Source organism: Arachis hypogaea, chromosome 19 (genome assembly GCF_003086295.3).
Source record: "Arachis hypogaea cultivar Tifrunner chromosome 19, arahy.Tifrunner.gnm2.J5K5, whole genome shotgun sequence".
Classification (NCBI taxonomy): Eukaryota; Viridiplantae; Streptophyta; class Magnoliopsida; order Fabales; family Fabaceae; genus Arachis; species Arachis hypogaea.
The window spans coordinates 32443244-32459225 of record NC_092054.1 but is presented as its reverse complement, the minus strand read 5'-3'; the positions used below and the strand labels follow the sequence as shown (position 1 = coordinate 32459225).

The window sequence follows — 15982 nt, the reverse complement described above, 5'->3', positions numbered from 1 at the left end:
TGTGAATGACAATCAAGCAATATAAAAGCCTTGGCTAAGAGTGAGAATTGGACTTCCTATCATCATCATCTCCATCAATTGTGACCACAATTAGTTATTGCTTCACTTAGTTAACTTCTACTATGAAGGAAAGTCAAGTGAAAGTAATCAATTTGAGTTCTCAAGTCCTAGTCTAACCCTAGGGAAGTCTAGCTTTAGTAACATTCAAACCAATTAGCAATTTCCAATTGATAATCAACAAAGGACATTGATAATTCAAGTGTCTCCAATATCTCAATCCCCAAGCCAAGAATGAAAAGTCTACTCCATAGCTAAAGTTGGCATTTTCTCAAACACTTGGTGAGCAAGGATGAAAGACATTGTAAAATTGAGAATAAACCTAAAATCAAAGATATCCACTGCAAGAGATTAACAACAATCAAACAATTAACAACTATGAATATGAAATACTTCAATGCATTACTGAAAATCAAAGTGACAATATCCAAATCTAAGATCCACAAGTAACTTGAACAACAAGAACTAAATTGAGAGTAGGAGAATTAGATCTACAACTTGAAGCAATATAGAATTGCATTGACAATAGATCTCACCAATGGATCCAAGAAAATTCCAAATTGAGAAGCAAAAACCCTAGAGAGAAGTTAGAGTTTCTCTCTCTACAAAATGTAACTTCCAAAAACTAACTAAAAATATCTAAATGTGTGAATGAATGAGAATTCCTTCATCCCTTGGTCCTCTTAAGTGTTTTAGCGTCAAAGTTGGTTCAGATTGGACCCACAGCCTCTGTGAAATCGCCAAGCACGTTTTCACTTAAAAATCACGTGCGAGCACCGACGCATAGGCATACAGCACGCGTGCGCGTCCCTAGGGTTTTACGATCCACGCGCATGCGTAAAGCACGCATGCGCGTCCATGAGGTCCTGGCTCAGCCATGCGAATGTGCTGGCTTCTAGCTTTGGCTTCTTCGCGCCAATCCCAGTAGCGCGCAACCATGCGTACGCGTAAGGCACGCATACGCATCAATGCTTAAACTCCAAAGCTCCAATTTCCATGCTCCTTCCATTTATGCATGCTTCCTTCCTCTCTTCTAGGCCATCCTTGCCCTATAAACTCTAAATCACTTAACAAACAGATCACGGCATCGAATGGTAATAGAAGACGATTAAAATGTAACATATTTAGTGTAAAAGAAGCATGTTTTCAATCATGAGGCCAAATTAGGGAAGAAACACAAAACCATGAATTTTATATGAATAAGTGTGTGAGAACATCGATAAAACCCTCAAAATCCATATAAGATAAACCCTAAAAACAGGGTTTATCACACACACAGTCACAAAATCACAAACACAAATTGAATAATTAAATAAGCGAAATGAAAATTCTGCTAATACTCCAAACGCAAAACTACCGAGAAGAAGCATTACCATAGAAGAATCCATTAACTGAATTAAATTTCTATTCTAGACAACTATAGCATTCATCAAGCTCATATTAACAATTTTCAGCAATGTTCAGCAATCCAAATTAACAATCTAAACATTTCTCAGCTATTCAAAATCAAAACCTAATCTAATCCTATTTTAACAACCTAAAAATCCACTAATCAAAAAATAAATCTAACTAAACTAATTACTAAAATCAAACTAACTAAAAAAAATTAATTGAACTCAACAGAAATTAAAAGAATTTTGAAACTAAAACCTGGAAGCAGAGACAATCAAAACAGGGCAGAGGGAAAGAAGGATGCCCAGGTCTCTACGGTTCGAACAAGGGGAAAAAGAGAGGTGGAACCGATTTTGGTCGCCATGGAGCTAGGGCTTGCGCAAAGGAGATGATGGCTATAGCGCTGAGAAGATATGCGAGCCAGAACTAAAGGGGATAAAAGGAGAGAAAGAGGCACGGCAATGGTAGAGCTTGAGCTTGCTTTGTTCTACGAACGAGAAAGAACGAGAGAGACAGGGGCTGTATTCTACTAGTTCAGTGTTTAAAAAAGAGGAGAAGAAGGAGAAAGTAGCTGCAACGGTTAGGGTGGCCGGCGGTGGCGCTGTGGGTGAGGAAAGGAGAAGAAGAAACTCGTCGATGGAGAGGGGAATGCTAGGTTTAGCTTGTTTGATTTGCGTGCTGTGAATGGAGCTCGGGCAACCCTAGGTTTAGCTCAATATTTCCAACGGAATATTTTAAATTACAGATAGATTTACTTTCTGTAATAATTTAATAAAACGTAGCGTTTTTATTCATTTAATTACAGACAGATTTTCCGTCGATAACCATTTCCCACAAAAAAAATTAATTTTTCTGACATAATTATCGACGAATTCATTTTTCCGTCTGTAATTTATGCTAATTCATTTTTTTTGGTTTCCGACAAAAACTCCCTCGCAAATTCCGTCTATATTTCTATGGGATAAAATCAGTCGGAAATATCCGTCTGCAATAACTAGTTTTCTAGTAGTGTTAAGAACTAAATTTAGGACTTTAGAAGGTAACTATAGAGGTTTAGAAGTTAGAAAATATGTTTAAATCACAAAATACAACTTTTCCAAAACAGGGTTGTCATGCATATGCATGCCACCCCATGCATACACATGGATGTAATTCTGCCAAACCGCGTATGCGAGCACCTCCCACATACGCGGGTGTTCAAAATAGAGGGGAGGTTCGCGTACGAATTCACATCGTCGCATACGCATGTGTTGAGAAATAGGCATTCTCGCGTATGCATGCATCATGTGTATGCATGTTTACAAAATTAGCCAAACTCGCGTACGCGTCCACCCCATGCGTACGTGAAGGTGTTGAAACATAAGGAATTCTTGCATACATATGCATGTGTCTACGTACGCATGCCCTATATTTTTCATCAAACTATCATCATCATTGTTCAACACATGCCCATAATCAATTTCAACATTTTCACCAAAGTTACCAAACTTTAACAAGTCCTCATAGTTCAACTTAACCTATAGTCAACTAGCCTATGTTTTCACGTTACATTACACTTTATCTATGAGAAACCAAAATCATACCTTGGCCAACTTCTCCCTAATGCTCGGACACCTCAAAATTCCTCTATTCCACAGGCTTCAAAGCTCCAATTTCTCACCAATGACCAACTCAGATCCTAAGGTTCAATCTCAAGCCTCCAATACTATCAATTTGATCCCAACACATACAATTTAATCTAATACTAAATAATATGACTCAAAATCAACATAGAGTTTATAATTATCAATAATTCACAAGATTTAATGATTCTTCACCATACCCATGGTTATTTGGGATAAGATCCAGTAATTTCCCAAAGCTAATTAAATTCTAAAACACCAAAATCACATAATCTCTCAAGATCAAAACCCAAATTTTTGAAATTGTAAGGAGGAAGGCTTAATATGAAATAGCAAAGTACTTACCACTTTGTTTGATGGATTTTATAGAGCTCGACGCGATGGTCGCGTGGCCACAAATGGTGCAGCGATCGAAATTTCTGATTGGAAGATATGGTGAATTGAAATTTGAGTAAGAGTTTGGGGTTTCCTCGTGTTCTTCCCCCTTTGTTTCAGCATGGAACTCAATTGATTTTCGGGAAGAAGAGCTGATTTGCTTGGTTTATATATTGGGCCTTGGGTCCAGTTTAGACCCAGTCCAACCGGTTCGGTCGTTGGCCTGCTGTTGGACTAATTTCTTTAAAATTAATGTTAAAATTCATATTTTAATTATTTCTACTCTTCTAAATTATCAAATTTAATTTTATAATTTTTTTAAATAATAATTAATTTATTAATCAAATATTTATTAATTTTCAGGATTTTACACTAGCCACTGTCACATTGGTCCTTAAGGAAGGTATAAAAGACGAGTACTTTATACTTGTGTCAGTGCCATTTTCTCTTTTGTCAGCTTTGTATTATAATTGTGAAAAGTTTCAGGTATGACAAGCCATTTTACTAGCATAGCGCTATGTAAGTGTGCAGAGCCATTCAGATATACATTAAAGAATTTGAATGATGTAGATTTTGTGTTAAGCTTGTGATGTAGACTCTAATAGGAATGGTGCAGGGTGCTCCTTTAACCGGTGGAACCCATAACCTTGGCAGATCAATTTAATGACCTGTTGTGCGTCCTTGCATTGGATATTGTCATTTTGGTAAGCCAATGCTAAAGCGGAGCCGTCAGGTGACAGTTGTAGCCAATACGAAAATTGGGCTATGCATTTTGGTTGGATTTTGTGGGCTTTATAATGTGTGAAGAAAAATTTGTTGGCAAGAATTAAAGAGTTTGGGTATTGATCTTTAAAACAAAAAGTTGCTAGGCTTTAGGAGAGGTAATAGGACTACTTAGAATCAAATAATTTTTTATTTGCCAGGACGTTGTAAGAACATGCAAAATTAAGCTAAAATTCTCTCAATTAAGGACGTCTGTATAGTGAAAGTGTGTCTTAGAAATATTCAAAATTGAGTGGGACATGACATGAAATATCTATTTGGTGGAATAATGTGAATTAGGAAAAATGATGGACTGGTGTTAAAGTAAAAATTTTAAAATTTCGAGTGCATAATATTGGTTAAAAAGGAATAATTGATGATCCACTTATCTTCAGAGTTCAAAAATTTCAATTTAAATTTCAAACATAAAAAAAATTATAATTTTTTGAACAGGCGGGTTTCGGTAAAAGTTGAAATTACTTCAATTATGCTAAGGTATATTTAGTCTTAGTTTGGTAAAGTTTTTCGATCAAAAGCACCAGTATCTTGTTTTGTATTTGGGAAATAAAAAGACTTATGTGTTTATGCTTATAGCTTATAAAGTTAGGGCTGTTTTTAAAAACACCTAAGGAGCAGCTTATCAAAATTATAAAGTCTAATATATCTTTATACATTAATTAATTTTAAATTTAACTCATACATTTATGTTTATTATAGTATTTTTTATTTTTTAAAATTATTTTACTAAACGCAATTGTTGTTACTTGTATTTATTAAAAGCTATTTTTAATTTGATTTATTAAATATAAATGTTTCAACTTTTAAAAGTCATATTTTAAAAATTAATTTTTGTAAGCTTTTTCTTAAAAATAACAATTTTACCAAACTAAGCCTTAGTCTGACTTAGGGTGTGAATTATTAGTATGACGAGTTATGGTTAACATTTTATGATAGAGAATTAAAGTTTTGTTATAAATAGAATCAAAATTTGATTGATTTAAATGATGGAGTTGGATAATTGTGGTCGGTTTAAGCCCAAATGGTTTATGTCGGTATGAAATACTTAGAGATACTTACTATATGAAATGAGCTTGTTAAGTGTGCAGGAATATATATAAGCACATCATACAATATCCTAGAGTGGAGTTATTAAGTATGTAAGTAAGGGTGTTGTAATTAGTTTTATGGGTTAATCCTGACAATGGTATCATAAAATTAATGAAAAGACATGTAGTAATGTGATTAAGGTTAAGTGATGATGGTTTTGATTTAGGATTTATATTATATAGTTTGGAATTTTTTATGGAGAGTTTTTGGCGTAAAATTTATTGTTAAGATTTTGAGTTTAGGATGTTAGGTTTAAAATTTAGAATTGAGAGTTAATTAGTTAGAATTTAATATTGTGTAATGAATAAGAGAGCAGTAACTAAAGGGAGAAACAATATAGTGGAGTAAAATGACTGTAATGGGATAGAATTAATTAAAAAAAGTACCCATGCAGAAGACACACTATTATTAAGAAATTGAAAAATCATGGACGGTAAATGATTGTAGTTCTTGCATGGAGTCATGCCTAGTACTCTTTTTATTTGTCTTAACAACAACAACAACAACAGTTCTAATTTAATCATTTATTTTAAACAATTAAGTTTAACTTAAATTTTGTAGATATTTATGTTTTTTAACTTATATTTTGTAGATATTTATATTTATGTTTTTTATTTTGAAGAGGCATTTTAGTTTTCAGTTAATTCTAATAGTCAACCAAGTATATTTTTGTTCAAATTAATAACCTAGTTGTTTAAAAATTTGCAATATCTTCCACTAATGAATATAATTATTGAATAACCACTGGTTCTGCATACAAAATAATTGCCACAATTTATATGTGATTTATAAATTTTATTACTCTATAATTAATATACAATTTTAATAAAATTAATTGAAAATAAAACGACAGTTCTAAAATGGGTTTAAATCATGCTGCAACAACTACGACATGTTATAATGATATATTTTAAGGACCCACTAACTTCCGCAGCTGCTGCATTTTCGTCGCTTCCTACCGGTTGATGGAGATGCTTGATTGCCACGTCCGGTTCCTTTGGTTTTCATATGAACCGGATCCTTAACGCCTCCTCTCTGCGGTTCATTTGACACGGGATTGTCCTCTCGAAGTCCATACTTTATTTCCAAAAATAACGTGTCATTCACCACCTTTTGCAAAATGGATTTGAAGTCCTCATCGCTCATGCAGGCAACCCTTTCGAGCCTCTTGCACAACTGTGAGAATGCACCCAATCTAGTACGGTAGATTGTCGACAGTTCCCCAGACGGGCACAGGAACTTCTCCAGATCCATGTCAATTTTTGCTGTCTTCGACCACCATCGCAGCTGTTAAACCCCATTTTTAAGGTTTATCTTGTGCTTGATTTAGGCGATTTTATCATCTTTTACCCGCATTTATTTAATGAAATAGCATGGTTTCATGATTGTCTCCTAATTTGTGCTTAAGTATGAAAACATGCTTTTTAGGCCTTTAATTAGCTAAATTTAATTCACCTTTGATTCCACTAGATGCCTTGATGTGTTTGTTAGTGAATTCAGATTGGAAAGGCTAGGAATGGATCAAAGGAATGAAGAGGAAAAGCATGCAAATGGAGAACTCATGAAGAAACAAGGATTCGGGATGCTGAGATCGACGCGCACGGGCAGTAGACGCGTACGCGTACATGGCGCGAACACGTGGATAGCAAAGTGCCAAGCGACGCGTACGCATGACCCATGCGTACGCGTCGATGCTCGCACGTGATCCACTTAAAGTGAATCCGCTGAGGGCGATTTCTGGGCTTCCCAGGCCCAAATCCAACTCACTTCTGATGTTATTTAACCCAAGGATTGAAGGAGAATCAACATCTTTAGTCATAGTTTAGTTTTAGAAGTAGTTAGAGTTAGTTTCTAGAGAGAGAAGCTATCTCTTCTCTCTAGAATTAGGATTAGGTTAAGATTAGGAATTCTTAGATCTAGGTTTAATTCATGCTTTGATTTACTTTTCCTCTATCAATTCTTGTTCTTCTACCTTTGCTTTCTTAGATTAGTGATTTACTTCTTGTAATTCTTTACTTTTATATTGATGCACTCTTCCTTCTATTTTCTTTTAATGCAATTTGAGGTAATTCATGTCAATTGTTCTTTCTTTGATTGTTGTTGTTAATTCTTTGCAATTAGTAGTTCTTAGATTTTATTCTTGTTGTCAATTTACTATGCTTTCCTTTTATGCCTTCCAAGTGTTTGTCAAAATGCTTGGAAGGATGTTAGAGTAGAATTTTATGTTCTTGGCTTGGGATGGTAACTTAGGAATTCTTGAGTTACTAATGTCCAAGTGATTGATGATTGGTAGCCATTGACTCTAAGTCTCATTAATTCAATTAGTGAATAGCTAGGACTTATGGACTTGGATTGATATAGCTCATTTGACTTTCTTTTACTTGCTAGAGGATGACTTAATGGGATTGATCCTTGCAATTATCATGTTGTGGTTAGTGATAAGGATAGAGATCCTTGACCACCAAACCTTGCCAAGACCTTTTTACCATTTGAATTCCATTGCCATTTTGCTCTTCTTGTTTCTTATCCAAAACCCCAAAATATACAACCCATAACCAATAACAAGAACACTACCCTGCAATTCCTTTGAGAGACGACCCGAGATTTAAATACTTCAGTTATTAGTTTTATTCGGGGTTTGTACTTTTGACAAACAAATTTTTGTATGAAAGGATTATTGTTGGTTTAGAAACTATACTTGCAACGAGATTTCATTAGTGAAATTCTATACCATCAAAATTCCGTTCATTAGCAGCACGAGGGTATCGGGAATAACCACAACATCAAGCTGCACCAAAACAGCTAGTATATGTACACATGGGAGCCCGAAGGACTCCATTCTCAAACAGGAGCACGCGAAGGTGTTCGTTGTATTCTCGCGCTTAACCCGCCATGCCATTTCTGGTTTTCGGTACTTTTGGACATTGAAAGTATGGCCACCTTCTATCCCAACACAAGCATTTATCCTCACTCGCACACACCGTTTTAGCGACTCGTGATATCTCCAAAACATCTCCCGTGTGAATCGTGTGGCACCAGACTTTTCTATGTCTATGAACTGAGTTTGCAAGACCGGAGTCCTATAGCACGATCGAAATTTCAACTCATCCTCATTGTCTCTAAGAAAATCCACACACCTCTACAAGTTTGTCACAAATTCAATCACCCCATACCTGCTTTCCACAAACCATCCCAGTTTAGCGTGCAAAGACTCGCACCGAGAAGTTGTTCTAATCCCCGCAAAGAATCTTCCTCTAATATAAGCAGTTGACCATGAATACTTCTTCCTGTACAACTCCTGTACCCATTCAACCTCCCTCATGCCACACTCGTCAAGCATTGTCTTCCACATCACCTCAAATTCATTTGTCTCAATGTCTACCAACATGCAATGTTTAAAAAGTTGTGTGAATCGTGGGTCACAAATATTTGACATCGCATTCCGAAGAAGATGCCATGCGCACAACTGGTGATGAGCAGTAGAAAAAATCCTTTGAATAGCTATGCATATTGCTGGATCCCCGTCGGTGATTACCGACTTCAGTGCTACACCCCCCATGCACTCCAAAAATTGATCAAGCACCCATACATAAGATTCCTGTGACTTGCATGACACTAAATCCGTGGCAAATACGCAAGTTTGGTTGTGATGGTTAACCCTGGAAAATACCACTACGGGTCGATTGTATTTGTTCCTCCCGTAGGTCGCATCGAATGCCAGCACATCACCAAATACCCCATAATCATACTGACTGCGCCCATCACTCCAAAACAAGTCGCACAAGTGTTGTTCAGGACCCAATCTATGCCTCCAAAACATTTTCCCATCAACACGACCAACACCTTCTAGGAATCGAATTGCCGCATTTACATCTCCATCCTGCAATGCCCTTTGTCTCCTCACCTCGTTATACATATCTTACTTTGTAAACGAGACCATGTTGAAGCCACCAAGCTGGGCTGCAAACGATTCATAGATCTTCGGAATGCTAATTCCTATATCCCGCATGCTGGTTAGGTGAGCAATCTCAACCTCTGAAATTTTCCTGTGTGATCTCAAGAAATCAACAAACTTCCCCAGCAGCAGCTCGTGACTGTGCTCATCAATAAATCGTGAGACAAACCACTTTCCGCTACCGTCTTTCCTATTAATCCTCATCTCGGCCACACAACCACATCGAGTTACCACTTTATGCTCCCTCTTTCTATCAGTCTTCTCCAACTATTTCTTCTCTCTAAACCCCTCTCTGTTGCAGACAAAAGTGTACCTAACAATCTCTCCGACAATATTTCTTACCTTCTTTCCTTGTCTTGTTGCAAACCCCTTAATGCGGCTATAGTTATTATAGAAACCTCTTGCCTCCTCAGGCATGTTAAATTCCATTAGAAGAATGTCTTCCGATCTAAGCCCACCAATATCTACATATCCAAGCGACCCCCCCCCCTCCATTATCGCACTCCAAATCTCCAACCACATCTTCAGCGTCAATGCCCAGGTCAAACAACACTTCCTGCAAATAGGTCAACAAAACCATGATGGCAAAACCAAACATACATTACAAATTTGGCAAAGTATTTGGTGGAGCTCTTGTAGAAGGGTCCATCAAATGAAGTTGAGTAAAATATTTATATGTCGAGAAAAAAACACTTAATTGATAAACGACTCCTTCTATTTCATGGTTGCAACTCTCAGCATACTCTATTTTATCTACACACTCCACAGATTGCAAATTTGACTCAACTTTACTCATCTATGAATATTTATTTAGTTAAATTGTTAAATTGTACACGACACAAAGTTAACAAAAGACTCGTTTATTTATTAATGTTCTCAATTATTTCACATCTTTCATTCTTTTTACATGACTTTAATGTAGGATATTGATAAGAAGATTTATACCGGTTCAGAATTTCACAAAATAATTCCATTGATAGTATAGTTCAAACCGATAATCGATCATCAAATCAAAGTTTAATTTTGGTTGTCACAAGTCCAACCCAATAAAAGTAACCGAGAGTATTAGTCCCGGATCGTCTTCTCAAGGAATTGCAGTGAGGTATGCGTATTATTGGTTATGGTATCCAAGGGGTGGGTTGGTAAAAGGGCAAGTAATTAAAATGGCAAAAAAAGTAAAGCAAACAATTAAAGAAAGCAAGTAATAAAGAGAGACATTCATGGCAAGGATTGAAAATATATGCTTTCTATCCTAGTCACTCATAACAATAATTAACAAGAATTTATCCTATTACGTCATCCCCGACGATGGAAGAAAGTACAATATTATCTTCACACTCGAAGAAAGTCTAATAAGACTAGTTAATCTCAATCCAAAAGTCCTAATCAACTTACTAATTGAATTAACAAGAGATTAGAGTCAATAGAAACAATATTAACTAACAACTCTAGATCGGCAACCTAACTTGGGTGTTCATGACTCAAGATTGCCTAATTCCTCTTTTCAAGCCAAGAATGCTCAAAAAGCTACTCTAACATCCAACCAAGCATTTTGTCAAACACTTGGAAGGCATAAAAGGAAAGCATAGTAAATTGCAAGAAATAGTAAATTCTACCAGTACCCAATGCAAGAAAAGTAAAATCAACAACTCAATTCAACAATAAAAGAACATCAAACATCAAATTGCATTAAAAGAGATCCAAATCCAACATGAGCATTCATAAAACTAAAGAGAGACATAAAAGGAAAATTAACACTACAAACTAAGAGAATGAAAGTGTAGAAACAAGAAATTCTAAAGGAAATAAGATGAAAACAAGAATTAAACTCTAGATCTAAGATGCAAATTGACCTAAGAACCCTAATTCTAGAGAGAAGAGGGAGCTTCTCTCTCTAGAAAACTAACCTACATGATGCTAACCTACAACTAATTGCTCCCCCCTTTGCACAAGCTTGAATTCTGCATGAAATAGCCTCTGGAAGCAGTTGGATTTGGGCCTAGGAAGCTCAGAAATCTCCCCCGGCGTTTTCACTATGAGGTCACGTGCGAGTTGTGATGCGTACGCATGGGTCACGCGTACGCATCGTCTGGCATTTTCTTATCACGCGTACACGTCATGTCACGCGTACGCGTCGCCTAGCGACCTCATCTTTAGGCGTGCGCGTCTGTCACGCGTGCACGTCGATGTATGCATTCCAAATCCTTGTTTTTCCATGAGTTCTCCACTTTGCATGCCTTTCTCTTCACTCCTTCCATCCAATACTTGCCTTATGAACCTGAAATCACTCAACAAACACATCAAGGCATCGAATGGAATTAAGATAAATCAAAATTAGCTATTTTAAGACCTAAAAAGCATGTTTTCACTCTTAAGCACAAAATTAGGGAGAATTACAAAATCATGTTATTTCATTGAATAAATGTGATAAAATCCCCTAAATTAAGCACAAGATAAACCATAAAATTGGGATTTATCAGATATAAGCAAAAAAATTTTTAATTCATAGATACACAACACATAACACTTATTTTTCTTATTTTTTAATGCACATAATTCATAATTTACTGACATAGAATTACACATTATGCTCATGTTATTAAAAAATAAAGGCAAAGTTACCTTCTCAAACATGTCTAACAATTATTAAATAAAATAAATTACAAATTATTAATAATAAAGGGTAAGTTACCCTCTCTGACATGTCTAACAATTACTAACTACAAGAGTTTTAGAGGAGTTCTACTTTATAATTTTCTTAATTTTTAAGTTATCAAAAAAGTGTGATTCTAACTTTAATAATATCTATACGGAAAAATAATTAACTAATTGAAACTCACGAGTCTAACTCAAGAACCCAACTAAAAAGACTAAGCGTTCATTGAAATTAACTTAGTGGCGAGAGGAAAAGAGTCGATCAAACTCAGAGGGAAGCAACACATTCCCCCATTCTTTTCTCTCTTTTGGTTTCTATCTTCTATATATGTCTTTCCATGTTTACTTAATTTCCTGCATCTTTTTTCTCCAAAGGCATATCATCCACAACAATGATTGCTCAATTCGCTAACCACCGTAAATTCAGTTCTTCTGGATTTTGAACTTCTTAATAAAAGATCGGTTTCAAGAGAAATGAAAATTATAAAATGAGTTGGATGAAATAACTTGCCTGCAAACTTAACAAGTTCACTCGCAACATATTACTTCGACATCATTCCAACATAATTAACCAACTCATAACCACTCCTCAGTGTCCCTAAACAGTTCTTTAATACTAAAAAAACTGTCATTGCACATTTGCACCAACAAGCACCCTCACCTTCTCCATCTATGAGCCACAAAAATAAAAACACCTATAGTTATGTTACCTTCCCACTAGCCACACCGTGGCAATGCCTCATTAAACAACCTAGTTAATAATAAATCCTTACATGTTGCTCACAACTATATTCTTACACCTCAATACCTCACCGTCAACCCTGTTCATTCTTGGCCAATTAGAGAAAATTGCATACATACTCCCTCGTCTGCATAATCAGTTTTCGCCTGCGAAAACATCTCCACCATCGCCATGTTCCATTTCCACGGGTCTTCCGCCTTGCTGCTACTCGATGTCATTCTCCATTGCAGTTCCCTTACCTGAAATCATACCCATCACACAAACTCAATTACTCAACAACTCTAGCATCACTACTCGTCATTAGCCATGATGCTACCAACCACCAAATCTTCAACCAATTCAAGAAATTCAACAAACACATTCATACTCAACAAATTCAAGAAATTCAATAAACTAAGTTAGACAGATTCATACTAAAAAATTCAACAAACTCAGGAAATCCAAAAAATCCAACAAATAGATTCACACTCGACAAATTCAGCTATTCGAGATATTAACCTAAACAGATTTATACTAAAAAATTAAACATATTCAAAAAAATTCTAATATTCAACAAATTCAAAAATTTCAAGAAATTCAGCAACTAAATTCATACTCAACAAATTCAGAAATTCAAGAAATTAACCTAAACAGACTCGTACTACAAAATTCAACAAATTCAAAAAATTCAACAACCAGATTCATACTCAACAAACTCAAGAAATTCAAGAAATTAAGAGAGATCACAAGCAATTTGGGACTGTGAATAACAGCAGTAAGCCAGAAACCTTTAGATCTTTATTTCAAGACTATGAAGGCAGTGCTAGTAATAGGGAAGCCAAATCACAACTAAACAGAACCAGGTCATGTATACTAGAATGGTTGGTTAAATTATCAATGATGGATACTCATACTCCCATCCCTTCTCAAGAGTCATGCTCAAATTTAAAATATTTCAACTGTATTAGAAGAAGAGCACCAACCTGTCTAACAGAGCAGAGGAGGCAGAAGACAGAGACAACCAACCAGTCTAGGACGCACACGACGGAGAGAACGCTACTACGGTGACGACGAACCGGCGAACGGAGCCGCGGAGCAAGGATAAGCCACGATGAAGAGGAGGGAGCCGCAGTGCAGGTGACGTCGTTGGAGTCGCACGGTGTCCGTCGACACGAACAACACGACACGGCCGGCGGTGTTGCGGTGATGTGAGGTTAGCTTACGACTATGGTGTCTCCGTGAGGTGAGGTTAGGGTTACCTTTTGGGGGATTAGGATTAGGGGAATGGGAATGGGGGTATTGGGTATTTCTGTATGTTTTTTTTTTTCCCTAAAAATCCAATTAAACAAAAAAAACCCTTCAAACCGGCCTGGTGATAAAAAAATCGCCGGTTCTCAGATTTTCTCAAGACCGTATGGCTGACCTAGATTTTTCCCCTCGATCCCAAACTCCCAATTCAAAAGGTAAATTTGGCTTTCATTAGTCCTCCATCGAGGACATTTTTTATCTGGTATAGTGCTCTCACACAAAAAAAAAAAACAATTGAGCCCATAAGAGAATGGCCCTTTCTCTATGATTTCATCATACATATAGCCCAAACAATGTGATGTGGCCCTGTGAAGAAACAGCCCATCATCTGTGGCTCTGAACATTTTTAGCTATGTTATAGTAACATATGGGTTGCACTGCGCCAAGTTGTGGAAGCCGCTACTGTTACTGGGTTTTCTCGACTTTTCTCTAATGGGTTTGAGGTTTCTTTAGTCGTTCACATTCACACTTCAAGACAAAAGTCACACGTGCAACTTAATAGTATATGGCATAGCAAATTGCCACTAAAGCTGACTAGCATATGTGAAAATCTTCCTATAATTGTAGCATATGAGAGAACCTAGTTTCAAATTGTTTAACTTGTTGAGCACATTCACTTTTAAACATTAGAGCCAAAACTCATTTTGCTTGGAAGCATATCCAAAAGATGTATGATCCCTACCTTTAAGATTTTCAACACATGGAATAGTCATGTTAATTTTCTGTATGTGCTATCGTGCTTCTGAAATGATATGTTTACTCATATTTGATTTTTGAAATTGTTTAACACTTTTTAATATTCAGATTTTACCTAATTTTTTCATATTGATTTAAAAAATATTCATTATAATATTATACACTTGACCAAACTTTAGGTAACTAAGATGAAGATTCACATGTGAAATTGACAGCTGAGAACTGTTAAATAATTTGATATATTTGATTAAATTATCATCGAATGATTTTTAACTTTTAACTTCACATGAAGACAACTGTAAGTGAATTTTCACCAACAACTAATAAAATTACTAAATTATATTTAGCTTGTTAATCATCAAAACTTTTGGAATAATTTGGAGCTAACAAATCTAACCCAAATTCTAAATAAAATCACTAAATTATATTTGGCTTGTTAATCATCAAAATTTTTGGAATAATTTGGAGCTAACAAATCTAACCCAAATTCTCTAAAATTATGTTGTTCTTCTTTTCTTATCTTGTTTGTTCTTCTTTATCTTTCTTTCTCTTTTCTTATTTTCTAATATACTTTTTTTTCTACTCTTCTCTTCTTCTAAGAACATTTTTCTTCCCCTTCTTCTTCCCTCCTGATCTCATCTTCTCTTTTCTTTTATTCTTCTATGGTTAATTTTCTCTTTTTTTTAATCTCATATTTTCAGATTCTCTTTTTTCTTTCAAATGTTCAACTTTTTTATTTTTTTATTTTGTTGGAATTCACCATTAAAAGAGTATTTTAATCAAATAAGTTAATTTTTAAATTGAATTATACAAAAATATAACACAAAATTTAGTTGAATAACATGAAAGTTATTTTTAATTCTACAAATAATTAGTTGAATAACACAAGAAAACTCAAATTTTAATTAATAGCATAAAAATATATCTTGAATCACTCATAAATTTTTTTGAATTCTATGTTTATTGTTATAAAATTTTTGTATTTATCATTAGAAATTATGCATTTCTTTTCATTTTTCTTGAAAAAATTGTTTATCTTTAATAATTTTTTTTTGTCTGGTGTATAACTTCGAAATATTAATTTTATCCTTGTAATATAAAACTCTAAAAAATATAAAATATAATAATATATGTGTGCATACTTTATAAGATGAATAGAAATTATACTAAATTGTATGTGCAGACATTAATTATAGCATGCCAAAATTCAATCTGTCCATTTTTGGTCAAAATTGGTTGATTCTATAGAATTTTTTTTATAATGAATAACCTGTTAAGAATTTCACAAATGGAATCGCAACTAGTTTGCTACATTTTTTAACATGGGACAAG

General features: G+C 35.1%; 1 protein-coding gene and 1 long non-coding RNA gene across 2 annotated transcripts; both read right to left on the bottom strand.

Annotated features, from left to right (window-relative positions):
* Positions 1 to 8040: 8040 nt before the first annotated feature.
* Positions 8041 to 9231, bottom strand: LOC112778216 (protein FAR1-RELATED SEQUENCE 5-like). The gene is made up of 2 exons (XM_025822563.1): positions 8489 to 9231; positions 8041 to 8434 (listed from the first exon to the last, which is right to left on the bottom strand). The coding sequence occupies exons 1-2, from the start codon at positions 9229 to 9231 to the stop codon at positions 8041 to 8043; spliced, it is 1137 nt and encodes a 378-aa protein (XP_025678348.1).
* A 1693-nt stretch (positions 9232 to 10924) lies between these two features.
* On the bottom strand, positions 10925 to 14381 carry LOC112776019 (uncharacterized). Its single transcript, XR_003189765.3, has 2 exons — positions 13630 to 14381; positions 10925 to 12906 (listed from the first exon to the last, which is right to left on the bottom strand). It is a non-coding gene; the product is annotated as an uncharacterized lncRNA (long non-coding RNA).
* Positions 14382 to 15982: the final 1601 nt, after the last annotated feature.

What these genes read in the sequence shown, in the direction of transcription:
- LOC112778216 (XM_025822563.1), bottom strand. Translation starts at nt 9,231, where the DNA reads ATGTATAACGAGGTGAGGAGACAAAGGGCATTGCAGGATGGAGATGTA. An exon ending in GGATGGTTTGTGGAAAGCAG is followed by an intron (nt 8,435 to 8,488) that starts GTATGGGGTGAT and finishes GGATTTTCTTAG; the next exon opens with AGACAATGAGGATGAGTTGA.